This window comes from Pseudophryne corroboree, chromosome 10 (genome assembly GCF_028390025.1).
Source record: "Pseudophryne corroboree isolate aPseCor3 chromosome 10, aPseCor3.hap2, whole genome shotgun sequence".
Classification (NCBI taxonomy): Eukaryota; Metazoa; Chordata; class Amphibia; order Anura; family Myobatrachidae; genus Pseudophryne; species Pseudophryne corroboree.
Window position 1 is genome coordinate 42,774,817 of NC_086453.1, and position 17,633 is coordinate 42,792,449.

Genomic DNA, 17,633 nt, shown 5'->3' on the forward strand with positions numbered 1-17,633 from the left:
TGTATTGCTGGAAGCACTGGAACATAGAGACTTGGGAACACACTGTAATGCTGGAAGCACTGGAACACAGAGAGATGGGAACACACTGTAATGCTGGAAACACTGGAACACAGAGAGCTGGGAACACACTGTAATGTTGGAAGCACTGGAACACAGAGAGCTGGGAACACACTGTAATGCTGGAAGCACTGGAACACAGAGAGCTGGGAACACACTCTAATGCTGGAAGCACTGGAACACAGAAAGCTGGGAAGACACTGTAATGTTGGAAGCACTGGAACATAGAGAGCTGGGAACACACTGTAATGCTGGAAGCACTGGAACACAGAGAGCTGGGAAGACACTGTATTGCTGGAAGCACTGGAACATAGAGACCTGGGAACACACTGTAATGCTGTAAGCACTGGAACACAGAGAGCTGGGAAGACACTGTAATGCTGGAAGCACTGGAACACAGAGAGCTGGGAACACACTGTAATGCCGGAAGCACTGGAACACAGCGAGCTGGGAAGACACTGTAATGCTAGAAGCACTGGAACACAGAGAGCTGGGAAGACACTGTAATGCTGGAATCACTGGAACACAGAGAGCTGGGAAGACACTGTAATGCTGGAAGCACTGGAACACAGAGAGCTGGGAAGACACTGTAATGCTGGAAGCACTGGAACACAGAGAGCTGGGAAGACACTGTATTGCTGGAAGCACTGGAACATAGAGACCTGGGAACACACTGTAATGCTGTAAGCACTGGAACACAGAGAGCTGGGAAGACACTGTAATGCTGGAAGCACTGGAACACAGAGAGCTGGGAACATACTGTAATGCTGGAAGCACTGGAACACAGAGAGCTGGGAAGACACTGTAATGCTGGAAGCACTGGAACACAGAGAGCTGGGAAGACACTGTAATGCTGGAAGCACTGGAACATAGAGAGCTGGGAACACACTGTAATGCTGGAAGCACTGGAACACAGATAGCTGGGAAGACACTGTATTGCTGGAAGCACTGGAACATAGAGACCTGGGAACACATTGTAATGCTGGAAGCACTGGAACACAGAGAGCTGGGAACACACTGTAATGCTTGAAGCACTGGAACACAGAGAGCTGGGAAGACACTGTAATGCTGGAAGCACTGGAACATAGAGAGCTGGGAACACTCTGTAATGCTGGAAGCACTGGAATACAGAGAGCTGGGAAGACACTGTAATGCTGGAAGCACTGGAACACAGAGAGCTGGGAAGACACTGTAATGCTGGAAGCACTGGAACACAGAGAGCTGGGAAGACACTTTAATGCTGGAAGCACTGGAACACAGAGAGCTGGGAACACACTGTAATGCTGGAATCACTGGAGCACAGAGAGCTGGGAACACACTGTAATGCTGGAAGCAATGGAACACAGAGAGTTGGGAACATACTGTAATGCTGGAAGCACTGGAATACAGAGAGCTGGGAACACACCGTAATGCTGGATGCACTACAACACAGAGAGCTGGGAAGACACTGTAATGCTGGAAGCACTGGAACACAGAGATCTGGGAAGACACTGTAATTCTGATGCACTGGAACACAGAGAGCTGGGAAGACACTGTAATGCTGGAAGCACTGGAACACAGAGAGCTGGGAAGACACTGTAATGCTGGAAGCACTGGAATACAGAGAGCTGGGAACACACTGTAATGCTGGAAGCCCTGGAACACAGAGAGGTGGGAAGACACTGTATCGCTGGAAGCACTGGAACATAGAGACCTGGGAACACAGTGTAATACTGGAAGCACTGGAACAAAGAGAGCTGGGAAGACACTGTAATGCTGGAAGCACTGGAACACAGAGAGCTGGAAAGACACTGTAATGCTGGAAGCACTGGAACACAGAGAGCTGGGAAGACACTGTATTGCTGGAAGCACTGGAACATAGAGACCTGGGAACACACAGTAATGCTGGAAGCACTGGAACACAGAGAGATGGGAACACACTGTAATGCTGGAAGCACTGGAACACAGAGAGCTGGGAACACACTGTAATGCTGGAAGCACTGGAAACAGAGAGCTGGGAACATACTGTAATGCTGGAAGCACTGGAACACAGAGAGCTGGGAACACACTGTAATGCTGGAAGCACTGGAACACAGAGAGCTGGGAACACACTCTAATGCTGGAAGCACTGGAACACAGAAAGCTGGGAAGACACTGTAATGCTGGAAGCACTGGAACATAGAGAGCTGGGAACACACTGTAATGCTGGAAGCACTGGAACACAGAGAGGTGGGAAGACACTGTAATGCTGGAAGCACTGGAACACAGAGAGGTGGGAAGACACTGTATTGCTGGAAGCACTGGAACACAGAGAGCTAGGAAACACTCCTCCATGAACTGCAGCGTGAACCTGGGGGTAGCTTGTGCAGCGACGCTACTCAGGTGTCGGAGCTTTGCTCAGCACCTCCTTTTGAACTGCCCGCCCTGCCTCTGATTGGTGGAGGGAGCTTCAGATCACCATTGGCCAATGCCGCCCACGTGGATGCTGGGCTCAATGGTGGCGCCCATGGTCTAGAGAGACCTCGGAGACCCAGCTCGCGGCGGAGCTGTAAATGCAGCGGCCACCGTTCCCTATCTGCCACAGTGACAGAACACTCCGGGGGTGACACAGTGAAAGAAGTCTTTGGGGGTGACACAGTGACAGAACACTGGGGGGGGGTACAATGCCAGAACACTTTGGGGGTGGCACAGTGACAGAATTCTTTGAGGGTGGCACAATGCCAGAACACTTTGGGGTGATACTAACATAGCACTGGGGGGGGGGGGACAGTACAGAGCACTTTGGTGGTGGCACAGTGACAGAGCACTTTGGGGGTGGCACAGTGACAGAATACTTTGGGTGTGGCAGAGTGACAGAACACTGGGGAGTGACACACTTGCCAGAACACTGGGGGGGGGGGGGGTGACACACTTGACAACACACTGGGGGGGTGACACACTTGACAGAACACTGGGGGGGGGGGGTGACACACTTGCCAGAACACTGGGGGATGACAGTGACAGAACAGTGGGAGCGTGGGTGGGGATACATTGAGACTTCCGGTTGTCTGACTCTGCAACATCACGGGATCCCGAAGTCTCAGCGCTTTTGGCAGTCCTGTGCCTTCCCCCTGCTCTGTGACCTGAACTGTTGCGCAGCGCTCAGAACCGCGACAGCCGGCTAGGGATGCTGGATTTCTGGTTCAGCGCTGCCTGTCTCTGCTTACGGTGGCCGCAATGCTGGTTTACTCACTGGGGGCCAGGAGCGCCGATGAGTGCAGCTGTAAGGTCTTCGGCGGCTTCATGGTGGCCGCAGAGGGGCATGGCGTGGCTGACCGCAGCAGCAACAATATTATGAGGCGCTGCTGGGGGTAAGGGTGTGGAGTTTGCTGCAATCACGCTGGTGGGGTTGTTCACTCTACTTTAACTTCCGGGAGAACACTTGTGTACTTTGACTGCAATAAAAAATTATACACCGCACCATATTCACATAGCTGCCGGCTGCCGCCCCGACAGACTGCAAAGCATGGAGAGCGCCTCTCTAGCACGGTTGTATAAGGGTTCTTGGTGACACAGTTGCATGTGATGTGATTCTACCAATAGGAAAACAAAATGAAATGATACTCAAATTTAATCAGTTTTCATCGGTTTCATGTCAGTCATAATGACAGCGGCGCTACAGGGGGAAATCTGGTTTTACACAGAGAAAAACCATTGGGTATCGCCATCTGAAGACAACACTTAAAAACGATGCTTAGTAAATCTAGGCTTTTGACCTTCTAAACCGCTGGTGAAGTCCAGCGATTTAGATTAGAAGTCAAACGCGATTCTTTTGTAAATGTACCCCCAGCTGTGAGCTGGATGTGATTTATCCCAGACTGTAGCCACTAATAGGGGAAATTAACCTTGAATCAGCGTCACCAACATTTGGATCCTAGCCAAATGGCTTCATCCTGCTAATCAGTAAGAATGAAGAGCTGATAAGAGTTGATGGTGGGAATGGACCAGTGGGGCGAGCAGGTTGGGGTTTTCAAATAAGGCAATTTGTACATTAATGGCCCGATTCAGAGTTGTACACAAGCCCAATTTGTAGGGGGAGCCTGCTGTACCGTGTATGTGCCTGCACACAAAACTATTTTGTTTCTCGGTTGTTGTATTGTATATTTCATATGCTGCCTTTTGTAGTTCCCCTTTATGGAATGCATATGAAGGTTTGGCTTATCCTAAACATTGTAGTCAATGCACTATGCCTAAAAAGGCTGCTTTGCTTTGTTTACTTGTGGTACATGCCATGGAACAAATTATTCTTTGTGTATATTGTTGTATATTATATTGTGTACTTTATTTCTCCACAAAGTCTAATCATATCACCACATATTGCTATCCCACCCACTGTATCCTATTGTATGTTGTGCAACCAAGATGGCTTCCTCATCTGATACTTTCACTGTTGGAATGCAAAAATCTGCTCATTATTCTGTTTCTGTATTTTACCTTTATAGTCCATATGTGGTATCCAGCCACTGTAAATTACAGTTTGTAGTGTGCTCAAGATGGCTGCCTCTTTCGTAAGATGGTTTCCCTGCTAATGTAGAGTGCTTTCGATCCATATTCTGAGTGCCAGCTAACAATATGGGTTTGCATGGGTGCAAGAAATAAATATAGCTCAAAGTAAAGATACAGTATAAAATACAGAAAACCTAACTCAATAATAAAGAAAATTATTTCCATTCTCCCTCCCATCACCCAATGCTAAATAGCTGCAACAATAAATAATAGAAAATAGATAATTCTGCACTCACAATGGACTTCCACGGAAATGCGTTGGGAAAACGAACGACCTATATTATTTCCAGCTTGACAAGTGTACATCCCAGAGTCCTCTGCTCTAATAGATATTTCTTCCCTGAATGTTTGTAACCTTTTCTTATCTTTGAACCATACAATGCTTGTTACACTTGGGTTGCTGCTTCCGACAACACAAGCAAATTTAACCTTGGTTCCTTCACGGAAAGTTTGTGAAGCTGGTTCTAGGACAATCTTCACATCCTTGGGAGGATCTAGAAGAAAGTAGACAGTTCTTTTATCATTCAGAAATAATCAGTGTTTGTATTTAATGAACTTACTGTAAGTACAGTAAAATAAAAAAAATAAAAAAATAATTTTACATTTTGCACAGTCATCCCTCAAGTCTAGGTCAGCTCTTGGCAACTACCAAAAAGTTTAAGGCCAGTCACTAAACAGGTAATCTTGCTCTGCTAAGGTGAAATTAAATATAATGCGTACCCTTTGTCAAAACAGTGCCCCACAGTGGTAGAAAGCAATTATATCTATATGTACTGTACTAAAAACATTTTTAAAGATATTTTAAAAAACGTGTTGTACCCTACTCAAATGCTTGATTTTATTTTTTAAATATACAAGTTTTAAAAATCATGTGGGGGTGACACACTTGACAGAACACTGGAGGGGTGACACACTTGACCGAGCATGGGGGGTGAAACACTTGACAGAACACTGGGGGGGTGACACACTTGACAGAACACTGGGGTGTAACAGTAACATAACACTGAGGGTGTGGCACAATTACAGAACACTGAGGGGGTGGCACAATTACAGAACACTGAGGGGGTGGCACAATTACAGAACACTGGGGGGCATAATGACAGGCCATTTTGGGGGTGGCACGGTGACAGAACACTTTGGGTGTGGCACAGTGACAGAACACTTTGGGGTGACACACTTGACAGAACACTGGGGGGGTAACACACTTGACAGAACATGGGGGGATGACACACTTGACAGAGCACTGGTGGGGGACACACTTGACAGAACACTGGGGGGGTAACACACTTGACAGAACACTGGGGGGGTAACACACTTGACAGAACATGGGGGGATGACACACTTGACAGAGCATGGGGGGGTGACACACTTGAAAGAATACTGGGTTGTAACACTAACATAACACTGAGGGGGGGCACAATGACAGAACACTGGGGGGTGGCACAATTACAGAACACTGAGGGGGTGGCACAAGGACAGAACACTGGGGGGTGGCACAATGACAGAACACTTTGGGTGTGGCACAGTGACAGAACACTTTGGGGGTGACACAGTGACAGAACACTTTGGGGGTGGCACAATGACAGAACACTTTGGGGGTGGCACAATGACAACACTTTGGGGGTGGCACAGTGACAGAACACTTTGGGAGACACACTTGACAAACACTGGGGGGGTGACACACTTGACAGAACACTTGAGGGGGTGACACACTTGACAGAACACTGGGGGGTGACACAATTGACAGAACACTGGGGGGTAGGTGACACACTTGCCAGAACACTGGGGGATGACAGTGACAGAACAGGTGAGAGCATGGGTGGGGATACATTGAGACTTCCGGGTGTCTGACTTTGCAACATTACGGGATCCCGAAGTCTCAGCGCCATTGACAGTCCCGTGCCTTCCCCCTGCTCTGTGACCTGAACTGTTGCGCAGCACTCAGAGCCGCGACAGCCGGCTAGGGATGCTGGATTTCTGGCTCAGCCCTGCCTGTCTCTGCTTATTGTGGGCGCAATGCTGGTTTACTCACTGGGGGCCAGGAGCACCGATGAGTGCAGCTGTAAGGTCTTCGGCGGCTTCTTGGTGGCCGCAGAGGGGCATGGCGTGGCTGGCCGCAGCAGCAACAATATTATGAGGCGCTGCTGGGGGTAAGGGTGTGGAGCTTGCTGCAATCACGCTGGTGGGGTTGTTCACTCTACTTTAACTTCCGGGAGACCACTTCTGTACTTTGACTGCAATAAAAAAATTATACGTCGCACCATATTCACATTGCTGCCAGCTGCCGCACCAACAGACTGCAAAGCAGGGAGAGCGCCTCTCTAGCACGGTTGTATAAGGGTTCTTGGTGACACAGTTGCATGTGATGCCTTCTACCAATAGGAAAACAAAATTAAATGATACTCAGATTTAATCAGTTTTCATCGGTTTCATGTCAGTCATACTGACAGCGGCGTCTACAGGGGGCAATCTGATTTTACACAGAGAAAAACCATTGGGTATCGCCATCTGAAGACAACACTTAAAAACGATACTAAAAACGATGCTTAGTAAATCTGGGTTTTTGACCTTCTAAACTGGTGAAGTCCAGCGATTTGGTTTAGAAGACAAACACGATTCTTTTGTAAATTTTCCCCCAGCTGTGAGCTGAATGTGATTTATCCCAGACTGTAGCCACTAATAGGGGAAATAAACCTTGAATCAGCGCCACCAACATTTGGATTCTAGACAAATGGCTTTCAACCTGCTAATCAGTAAGAACGAAGAGCTGATAAGAGTTGATGGTGGGAATGGACCAGTGGGGCGAGCAGGTTGGGGTTTTCAAACAAGGCAATTTGTACATTAAGGACCCGATTCAGAGTTGCACACAAGACCGCTTTGTAGGGGGAGCCTGCTGTGTACCGTGTATGTGCCTGCACACAAAAATATTTTGTTAGTCGTTTGTTGTATTGTATATTTCATATGCTTCTTTTTGTAGTTCCCCTTTATGGAATACATGTTTGGCTTATCCCAAACATTGTAGTCAATGCACTATGCCTAAAAAGTCTGCTTTGCTTTGTTTACTTGTGGTACACTCCATAGAACAAATGATTCTTTGAGTATATTGTTGTATATTATATTGTGTACTTTATTTCTCCTCAAAGTCTAATCATATCACCACATATTGCTATCCCACCCATTGTATCCTATTGTATGTTGTGCACCCAAGATGTCTTCCTCATCTGGTACCTTTACTGGTGGAATGAAAAATTTGCTCATTATTCTGTTTCTATATTTTACCTTTATATTCCATATGTGGGGGTATATTTACTAAGGTCCGAATTAATTCGAATCCATTCGAGTTCCATTTTTTATTTGTAAGTGTGAACTCAGGAATTTACTAAGCATTAATCTCGGCAGTGTTTGGGGCATTCATATTTTTTTTCACGTCCGTCTACACAAATACGAATGAACAGACCATCGGTTAAATATGCCTGTTATTTAATAGAACTCGGTAATTTACTATGGGTTCGTATTTATGAATGCGGACGAAAATACCTTAAACTCTGCCGCAAAAGGCCTCGAATCGTACAAAAGTTCCCATTTCAAATGGAACTGCTTTTGGCTGGCGTGTTTAACATCTATCAGTACTCTCCGATTACTATGTTAAGTGTTAGAATATTCCTTTCTGGTTTTGTATGTGTTGTGTATGTTGTATAGTATACCTGTTTTTTTTTCACAACAGTACATTTTGGAAGGAATGCATTATCCATTTTTTCACATATAAAACTCCTGTACAGTTGTTATAAACAATATATACATCTTATACGCCGTATTTGCCGGCGTATAAGACGGCTGGGCGTATAAGACGACCCCCAACATTTCCACTCAAAATATAGAGTTTGTTATATACTCGCCGTATAAGACTACCCCCTTCCACACACCAAATAAAACGTAAAAGAACATCAGATTTGTGACATACTGTATATTATGACCTGATAAGAGATTTGGATAGGGAGTATTTATCAAGGTATGCATAAGAAGGGGCTAGGGGGCGAGGAGAAAGTTGTAAAATGTATAAAAGTATACCCCTGTGTGCATTTATTGTTACCGGTTTCACATGAGTGCCATTAGTATTAGTATTAGTGCCATTACAGTACCTGTCATTGTCACCATTGTACGGCCACAACGCGACTGCAGCGCCTCCGGCCAGTCCCTGCATCTCCCTGTAATTGGCACTAGTGACCCGCCGCGGCCGCACTGGATACCGTGCGATACTGGATGGTATGTAGAATGAGGTGGGCGGGCATCGGAAGGCCACTATGGCAGCTATGTCTATCCCAACTGAAGTGCAACCGGCGTATAAGACGACCCCCCCACTTGGAGGCATGTTTTTCAGGGCAAAAAAGTAGTCTTATACGCCAGCAAATACTTGTACTTGTCCAGCATTTATGTTGTGTTTACTTTTGTTTGTGAATGTTACCTCATGCTTACCCATCTCCCTAAGGTAATGTAACGGAATTGAGAAGTTACGAATTAAACATTCTTTGCTAAATATACTGTATATACTTAACCACTGCTGCATGGGTGATGTATTTAGGTTGATTGTGACCATGCATCTTATTTTATAAAACAACTATTGTTAAAAGGATAATACAAAAAGACACATACAACTTTGGGATGTTTCACCTTGTTTTTACTTGTGAATGTGTATCAAAAGTACATTTGATTTTCTAAATAAACCCATTTCTGAATTGTGTACACAAAAACAACAATGCAACTAGCAAAAAATATATATATATATATTTCCAACACCATTTATTTAGCAGGTTGTCTTCTTGAGCTGAATGGCTCTTTCCCACTGGTGTATGGTCGTGTTCGGCCAGAACGTCTGAGTGGGGACGTTACAGGTGTCACTAAGGGGGTTGTGGTTGAGGAACTTGAACTTGTCTGCTCCCCTTGATGGCTGAGATGTTGGGTAAGGGTTGTAAGAGTTAGATTTGAGTCTCTTGTGGCAGACTTGTGGCTCTCCATGATTCTGACCATGGTGTCCTGGGTATTTTGTGTTGCAGTTATGATCTGCAAGTAGGCTTGATGGAGCCTGTGATTGTCATCTATGACTCGTTGAAATGTGTCTATCATACGATTGGTGTCTGCCCTCAATAATTCGAGGGTGTTGGCCATCCTGGTTAGTTCTGCAGTTTGTAGGCTGTTGCTTCTGCAGAGTCTAGGAACGTGATGGGCTATACTTGAAATACATTGTGTTTGCCTTCGCAAACATTCTAAATTATTGGCTTGCTGGGTGGACCAGCTGTCCCAAAAAGCCTGGTCTTGAGCCTCTGGTGTAAGTGTGGTTGTCCTTCTGTCCTGCTCAGGTGTTTGTTGAGTGGGCGGAGTACCAAAATGTGTGGGTGTTTGGTCATGCGGTGGTATTGCAGTGAGGTTGAGGGTATATGTTTCATTCCTGTCCAGTTCAGGCAGTTGTCCCGGCTGACTTGGCTGAAGCATGTTGTCGTCTGAAATTAAAAACCAGCTGTGTGTAAGTATATTTAGAATACTTTATGTAGAAATTCATTTGTGTTATGTTTACTAGTGTTCCTAATGTTACTTTAATTATTTTTTGATGATGTTAAATTTTCTGTTTGTATATATTTAAGGAGGTGGCCATGGGCTACATTCACCCCACCCTATAAATGGTGAGTGCAAACATTGCACCCCGCTTCTGGGGTGGCGAGTGCTGTGGTTTTATATTTGTTTGTATGTATATATATATATATATATATATATACATTTATATATTGCTGGCACTCACTTGACCTGAACAGCATGCCCTGGTGCAGCAGTCCAATTCACAGCTCCATGTAAGAAATGGCACTCAGAGTCGACGTTATCAGCAAAGAACTTCAATACAGTTTTGTTCTTTGCTGATAACGTCGACTCTGAGTGCCATTTCTTACATGGAGCTATATATATATATATATATATATATATACACACACGCATGTATATATATATATATATATATATGTATGTATGTATATATTTAAATATATATATATATATATATATATATATACATACATATATATATTTATGTATAATTTATTATGCCAAGTTTTGTACATAATAGAGAAATTATACGGTAGGTTACTTCAAAAAATAAACTTTGTCAGTATTGGAGGTACACAGACATGTTTACTAACAAGGGACTGGGCTGTACATAATACACTGAATAGAACTATTTCTCATTTTAGGAAACTAATGAATTATACTCACACTGCACATAATAGAAGACTGTTATGTAGGATGTGTATATTTATTTTATTATTATATTTTTATTAGAAATAACTCATTTTTAGTTTGTTTTTACTCATTCCTTGTATGGTAAAACTACATAGCCCTGCATATTTATATGTATTGGTAAAATAAGAATGGCTACTGTATATCGATCATGTGGTCACAGATAATATTAATATGATAGCCTCAAGCAGGGACGTACCATGGCAAGAATTCGGCCCTGGCATCCTCGTGCATGTGCTCGGCACGTGGGCACGTGCACTCGGTGGAGGGGGGCGCACATGCTCGGCGCACAAGGGCATGCCGCAAGTCATGGGGGCCTGGACTCTTGCTACACCCCCATTTTTACTGATCTGCACAGTACGAGCAGAGGGCGGTGGGAGAATGGGCACGGTGCATGGTGCGTGCCGTGAGTCAGGAGGGCGTGTGCGTGTGGGCCCCTACGTAGCGCTGCATGGGATCATCAGCCACATAGCCTGATCTTTTGAACATGCAGAAAGACCAGGTGAAGCGACGGATGACCCCACGGGAGTGCACAATGAATGATATCATGCATACACACGCAGCGATATAGCTGTTTTATCATTCCGTCAGCTATATCGTTCTGTGTGTGGGGGTCTTTAGTCATAGAATACACTTAAATTATTCAAAGGCATTAGATTCTCTATAAAGATCAACCCAAGTCCAAGAAAAAACAAGGAGTGTCTTCTATGTCTGAGGGGCCAATCTCATGCATACAGTAATGTGATGTGTAATGCCAAGAAATAAAGAGGAATAAACAACAAAGCCAGCTTGACTCTGGGGGCCCCACTATGGACTAAACACATGGAATAAAAGATAGCAGATGTAATTCATTCTTCTTTGCAACCTCTGTATATTAACCTATGATACCAGTCCTCCGTAGTCATAGAAACCAACAATATTGTTTATAGTGTAAAGTACCACTTTCAAATGACACATATGTTCATTAGTTTTCCTCAAAATATTCATCTCATGGCACATTTGGTTGTGGAATTTCTCCACTGGAATTTGTAATCAAGTGTTCCTCATGAAATCCCCCTATCCATCCAAATGTCTCCTTTATATTACCTCTGCCGCTGTGCGCTATGACTTGACACCATAACCGTCATCCCTGATCCATTTATTAACTATAAATATAGTAAAATGCAGAATGTGGCCTCTACAATTACAGTCAGTGGAAGATTATATCGATGGAATTTCACTCTCCCATAAGCCGCCTGTTCTACCAGTAACACATACACCAAAGGAGCGTTTAGGGAATTTTGCGCACATGTGGTAGCAGGAGGCCGCTCACCCCTGTGAATATCGGCCCTGGGTGTGAGTAAGACTCAGTTCCTAAACGTGATAGAAGGTTGGATTTGAATCACATCAACAAAATCCTTTCTCTCATGCCAGATACAACCGATGGGTGGTCTTCAATATGCCGAATGTTGGGATCCCAGCGCACAGTATACCGGTGCCGGAATCCCGACACCCAGCATACCGACATATATTCTCCCTCGTGGGGGTGCATGACCCCCCTGGAGGGAGAATAAAATAGCGTGGCGCGCGTGGCGCACGTAACGTGCCACCGCAGCCGTAGCGTGGCGAGTGCAGTGAGCCCGCAAGGGGCTCCTTTGCACTCGCCACGGTGTCGGTATGCCGGCGGTCGGGCTCCCGGCGCCGGTATGCTGGTCGCCGGGAGCCTGGCCGCCGGCATACCATACTACACCCACAACCGATACAACAATACAACAATATTAACATAACGTTATACTGTATATCACCTTATATAACTTTAAAGAAAGAAATACTTACACTTTACGTCCACTTCTAGACCGTCTGATGAGTCTGATCCCAGATTATTGTGAGCAGCACATGTATAAGATCCACTATAATATGTTGTTATTGCATTAATCTTATATATACTGTTGGTGCTATTGAAACACTGCTTTCCATTCTTGCACCAGGTGTAAAGAGAGACCGGCGGGTTTGCAGTAGTGGAGCAATTCAGGATAACAGTCTTTCCTTCTACTATGGACCCCTCTATTTTGAGAAGTGGCTTTTTGGGAGCATCTGAAACCGTTTGTAAAACACAATATGAATAGCTACAGTATATGGAAAGCAGCAAACATGAATACTAGAATGCTAGAAAAACAACAGTGATGCTGCCACGTTATGTGATAGCGCTGTGTAGGCATAATGCTATTGGTTTATCCATAACTTGTATTGTTAGACCAAATCTTGAAATTTTTGGGGGCATTTCCAAAATTAAATGTAAAATGATATACATCGGTTTTGTTATTTGGTAAATATGGTAAATACATAAAAAACAAGGCATACAGAAGCTATATTTATCCCAGGGAGTAAATATACTAAAGGTCAGTTGTGGTTATTTGGTGTTTTTCTGTGTTATGGCGTCTATTGTGTGAATCAGAGATTTACTAAAGACAAAACCGATGGGAATTCGCAGAGGAAACACAACTTTAGATGGCAATAGGTTGCATTAGACAATATGGCCAATCATTGTATCCTTTACATAGGGCCTTCATTCATGTTTGCATGGAATTGTATAGCCACAAGGAAATGGCTGTGTAATTCCGTCCAATTAAAACGCTAAGGGGTACATTTACTAAGCAGTGATAAGAGCGGAGAAGTGAGCCAGTGGAGATATTTCCCCATCAACCAATCAGCAGATCTGTATCATTTTACAGTATGCAAATTATAGATGTTACTTCAGTGCTGATTGGTTGATGGGGCAACTTCTCCACTGGCTCACTTCTCCGCTCTTATCACTGCTTAGTAAATGTACTCCTAATGCAGCAGGAATCATCTGTAGGAGATAGCTGCCTCCTGTTAGCAATAGCGAGGTTTCGAGTGCTGCGTCTGAGGATGCAGCCACGAATCACCATCGTGACAATTGCGTAGGGCCAAAACTAGGATTTTTGTCACTTGGGGCAAGGTAGCATTTTGCGCCCCCCACACACACTTCTTTTGTGCACAATAAATTCTGCAGCTGTTTAAAAGAATAAAGACATACTGTAAAAGAAACAGCGTAGATGCACACAGGTGGGAGGTTGTGTAAATTAAATACTGTGAACGGTGTGAGATTATGTTCATTTATTATGATATTAAGATAAACCAAACGGTTTATCACCAATGAGATATAACCACACTGTATGTAGAAGAGTATATGTAAATTATCAAACAAAATATGTGTATATATATATATATGTATATGTATATGTATATGTATATGTATATAAAAGAATCTTATAATATATTGAATGATGATTTGACTAGAGATGAGCGGGTTCGGTTTCTTTGAATCCGAACCCGCACGAACTTCACTTTTTTTTTCACGGGTCCGAGCGACTCGGATCTTCCCGCCTTGCTCGGTTAACCCGAGCGCGCCCGAACGTCATCATGACGCTGTCGGATTCTCGCGAGACTCGGATTCTATATAAGGAGCCGCGCGTCGCCGCCATTTTCACACGTGCATTGAGATTGATAGGGAGAGGACGTGGCTGGCGTCCTCTCCATTAGAATAGATTAGAAGAGAGAGAGATTGTGCAGACAGAGTTTACCACAGTGACCAGTGCAGTTGTTGTTAAGTTAACTTTTATTTAATATATCCGTTCTCTGCTATATCCGTTCTCTGCCTGAAAAAAACGATACACAGCAGTCACACAGTGTGACTCAGTCTGTGTGCACTCAGCTCAGCCCAGTGTGCTGCACATCAATGTATAAAAGCTTATAATAATTGTGGGGGAGACTGGGGAGCACTGCAGGTTGTTATAGCAGGAGCCAGGAGTACATAATATTATATTAATTTAAAATTAAACAGTGCACACTTTTGCTGCAGGAGTGCCACTGCCAGTGTGACTAGTGGTGACCAGTGCCTGACCACCAGTATAGTAGTATATTGTTGTATACTATCTCTTTATCAACCAGTCTATATTAGCAGCAGACACAGTACAGTGCGGTAGTTCACGGCTGTGGCTACCTCTGTGTCGGCAGTCGGCACTCGGCAGGCAGTCCGTCCATCCATAATTGTATAATTATATACCACCTAACCGTGGTATTTTTTTTTCTTTCTTTATACCGTCGTCATAGTCATACTAGTTGTTACGAGTATACTACTATCTCTTTATCAACCAGTGTACAGTGCTGTAGTTCACGGCTGTGGCTACCTCTGTGTCGGCAGTCGGCAGGCAGTCCGTCCATCCATAATTGTATTATTATAATATATACCACCTAACCGTGGTTTTTTTTTCATTCTTTATACCGTCATAGTGTCATACTAGTTGTTACGAGTATACTACTATCTCTTTATCAACCAGTGTACAGTGCGGTAGTTCACGGCTGTGGCTACCTCTGTGTCGGCAGTCGGCAGGCAGTCCGTCCATCCATAATTGTATTATAATATATACCACCTAACCGTGTTTTTTTTTTCATTCTTTATACCGTCATAGTGTCATACTAGTTGTTACGAGTATACTACTATCTCTTTATCAACCAGTGTACAGTGCGGTAGTTCACGGCTGTGGCTACCTCTGTGTCGGCAGTCGGCAGGCAGTCCGTCCATCCATAATTGTATTATAATATATACCACCTAACCGTGGTTTTTTTTTCATTCTTTATACCGTCATAGTCAGTCATACTAGTTGTTACGAGTATACTACTATCTCTTTATCAACCAGTGTACAGTGCGGTAGTTCACGGCTGTGGCTACCTCTGTGTCGGCACTCGGCAGGCAGTCCGTCCATCCATAATTGTATTATAATATATACCACCTAACCGTGGTTTTTTTTTCATTCTTTATACCGTCATAGTGTCATACTAGTTGTTACGAGTATACTACTATCTCTTTATCAACCAGTGTACAGTGCGGTAGTTCACGGCTGTGGCTACCTCTGTGTCGGCAGTCGGCAGGCAGTCCGTCCATCCATAATTGTATTATAATATATACCACCTAACCGTGGTTTTTTTTTCATTCTTTATACCGTCATAGTGTCATACTAGTTGTTACGAGTATACTACTATCTCTTTATCAACCAGTGTACAGTGCGGTAGTTCACGGCTGTGGCTACCTCTGTGTCGGCAGTCGGCAGGCAGTCCGTCCATCCATAATTGTATTATAATATATACCACCTAACCGTGTTTTTTTTTTCATTCTTTATACCGTCATAGTCAGTCATACTAGTTGTTACGAGTATACTACTATCTCTTTATCAACCAGTGTACAGTGCGGTAGTTCACGGCTGTGGCTACCTCTGTGTCGGAACTCGGCAGGCAGTCCGTCCATCCATAATTGTATTACAATATATACCACCTAACCGTGGTTTTTTTTTCATTCTTTATACCGTCATAGTCAGTCATACTAGTTGTTACGAGTATACTACTATCTCTTTATCAACCAGTGTACAGTGCGGTAGTTCACGGCTGTGGCTACCTCTGTGTCGGCAGTCGGCAGGCAGTCCGTCCATCCATAATTGTATTATAATATATACCACCTAACCGTGGTTTTTTTTTCATTCTTTATACCGTCATAGTGTCATACTAGTTGTTACGAGTATACTACTATCTCTTTATCAACCAGTGTACAGTGCGGTAGTTCACGGCTGTGGCTACCTCTGTGTCGGCAGTCGGCAGGCAGTCCGTCCATCCATAATTGTATTATAATATATACCACCTAACCGTGGTTTTTTTTTCATTCTTTATACCGTCATAGTCAGTCATACTAGTTGTTACGAGTATACTACTATCTCTTTATCAACCAGTGTACAGTGCGGTAGTTCACGGCTGTGGCTACCTCTGTGTCGGCACTCGGCAGGCAGTCCGTCCATCCATAATTGTATTACAATATATACAACCTAACCGTGGTTTTTTTATACCACCTAACCGTGGCAGTCCGTCCATAATTGTATACTAGTATCCAATCCATCCATCTCCATTGTTTACCTGAGGTGCCTTTTAGTTCTGCCTATAAAATATGGAGAACAAAAAAGTTGAGGTTCCAAAATTAGGGAAAGATCAAGATCCACTTCCACCTCGTGCTGAAGCTGCTGCCACTAGTCATGGCCGAGACGATGAAATGCCAGCAACGTCGTCTGCCAAGGCCGTTGCCCAATGTCATAGTACAGAGCATGTCAAATCCAAAACACCAAATATCAGAAAAAAAAGGACTCCAAAACCTAAAATAAAATTGTCGGAGGAGAAGCGTAAACTTGCCAATATGCCATTTACCACACGGAGTGGCAAGGAACGGCTGAGGCCCTGGCCTATGTTCATGGCTAGTGGTTCAGCTTCACATGAGGATGGAAGCACTCAGCCTCTCGCTAGAAAACTGAAAAGACTCAAGCTGGCAAAAGCACCGCAAAGAACTGTGCGTTCTTTGAAATCCCAAATCCACAAGGAGAGTCCAATTGTGTCGGTTGCGATGCCTGACCTTCCCAACACTGGACGTGAAGAGCATGCGCCTTCCACTATTTGCATGCCCCCTGCAAGTGCTGGAAGGAGCACCCGCAGTCCAGTTCCTGATAGTCAGATTGAAGATGTCAGTGTTGAAGTACACCAGGATGAGGAGGATATGGGTGTTGCTGGCGCTGGGGAGGAAATTGACCAGAAGGATTCTGATGGTGAGGTGGTTTGTTTAAGTCAGGCACCCGGGGAGACACCTGTTGTCCGTGGGAGGAATATGGCCGTTGACATGCCAGGTGAAAATACCAAAAAAATCAGCTCTTCGGTGTGGAGGTATTTCACCAGAAATGCGG

At 44.3% G+C, this 17,633-nt stretch overlaps 1 protein-coding gene across 1 annotated transcript in view; it reads right to left on the minus strand.

Annotated features, from left to right (window-relative positions):
• LOC134965921 (B-cell receptor CD22-like) overlaps positions 1-17,633 on the minus strand; it is a 389,508-nt gene that overhangs the window by 269,222 nt on the left and 102,653 nt on the right. The window contains exon 8 of the mRNA XM_063942320.1: positions 4,818-5,075. Coding sequence (XP_063798390.1) covers positions 4,818-5,075 — 258 coding nt within the window. The remainder of the gene's footprint in view (positions 1-4,817; positions 5,076-17,633) is intronic.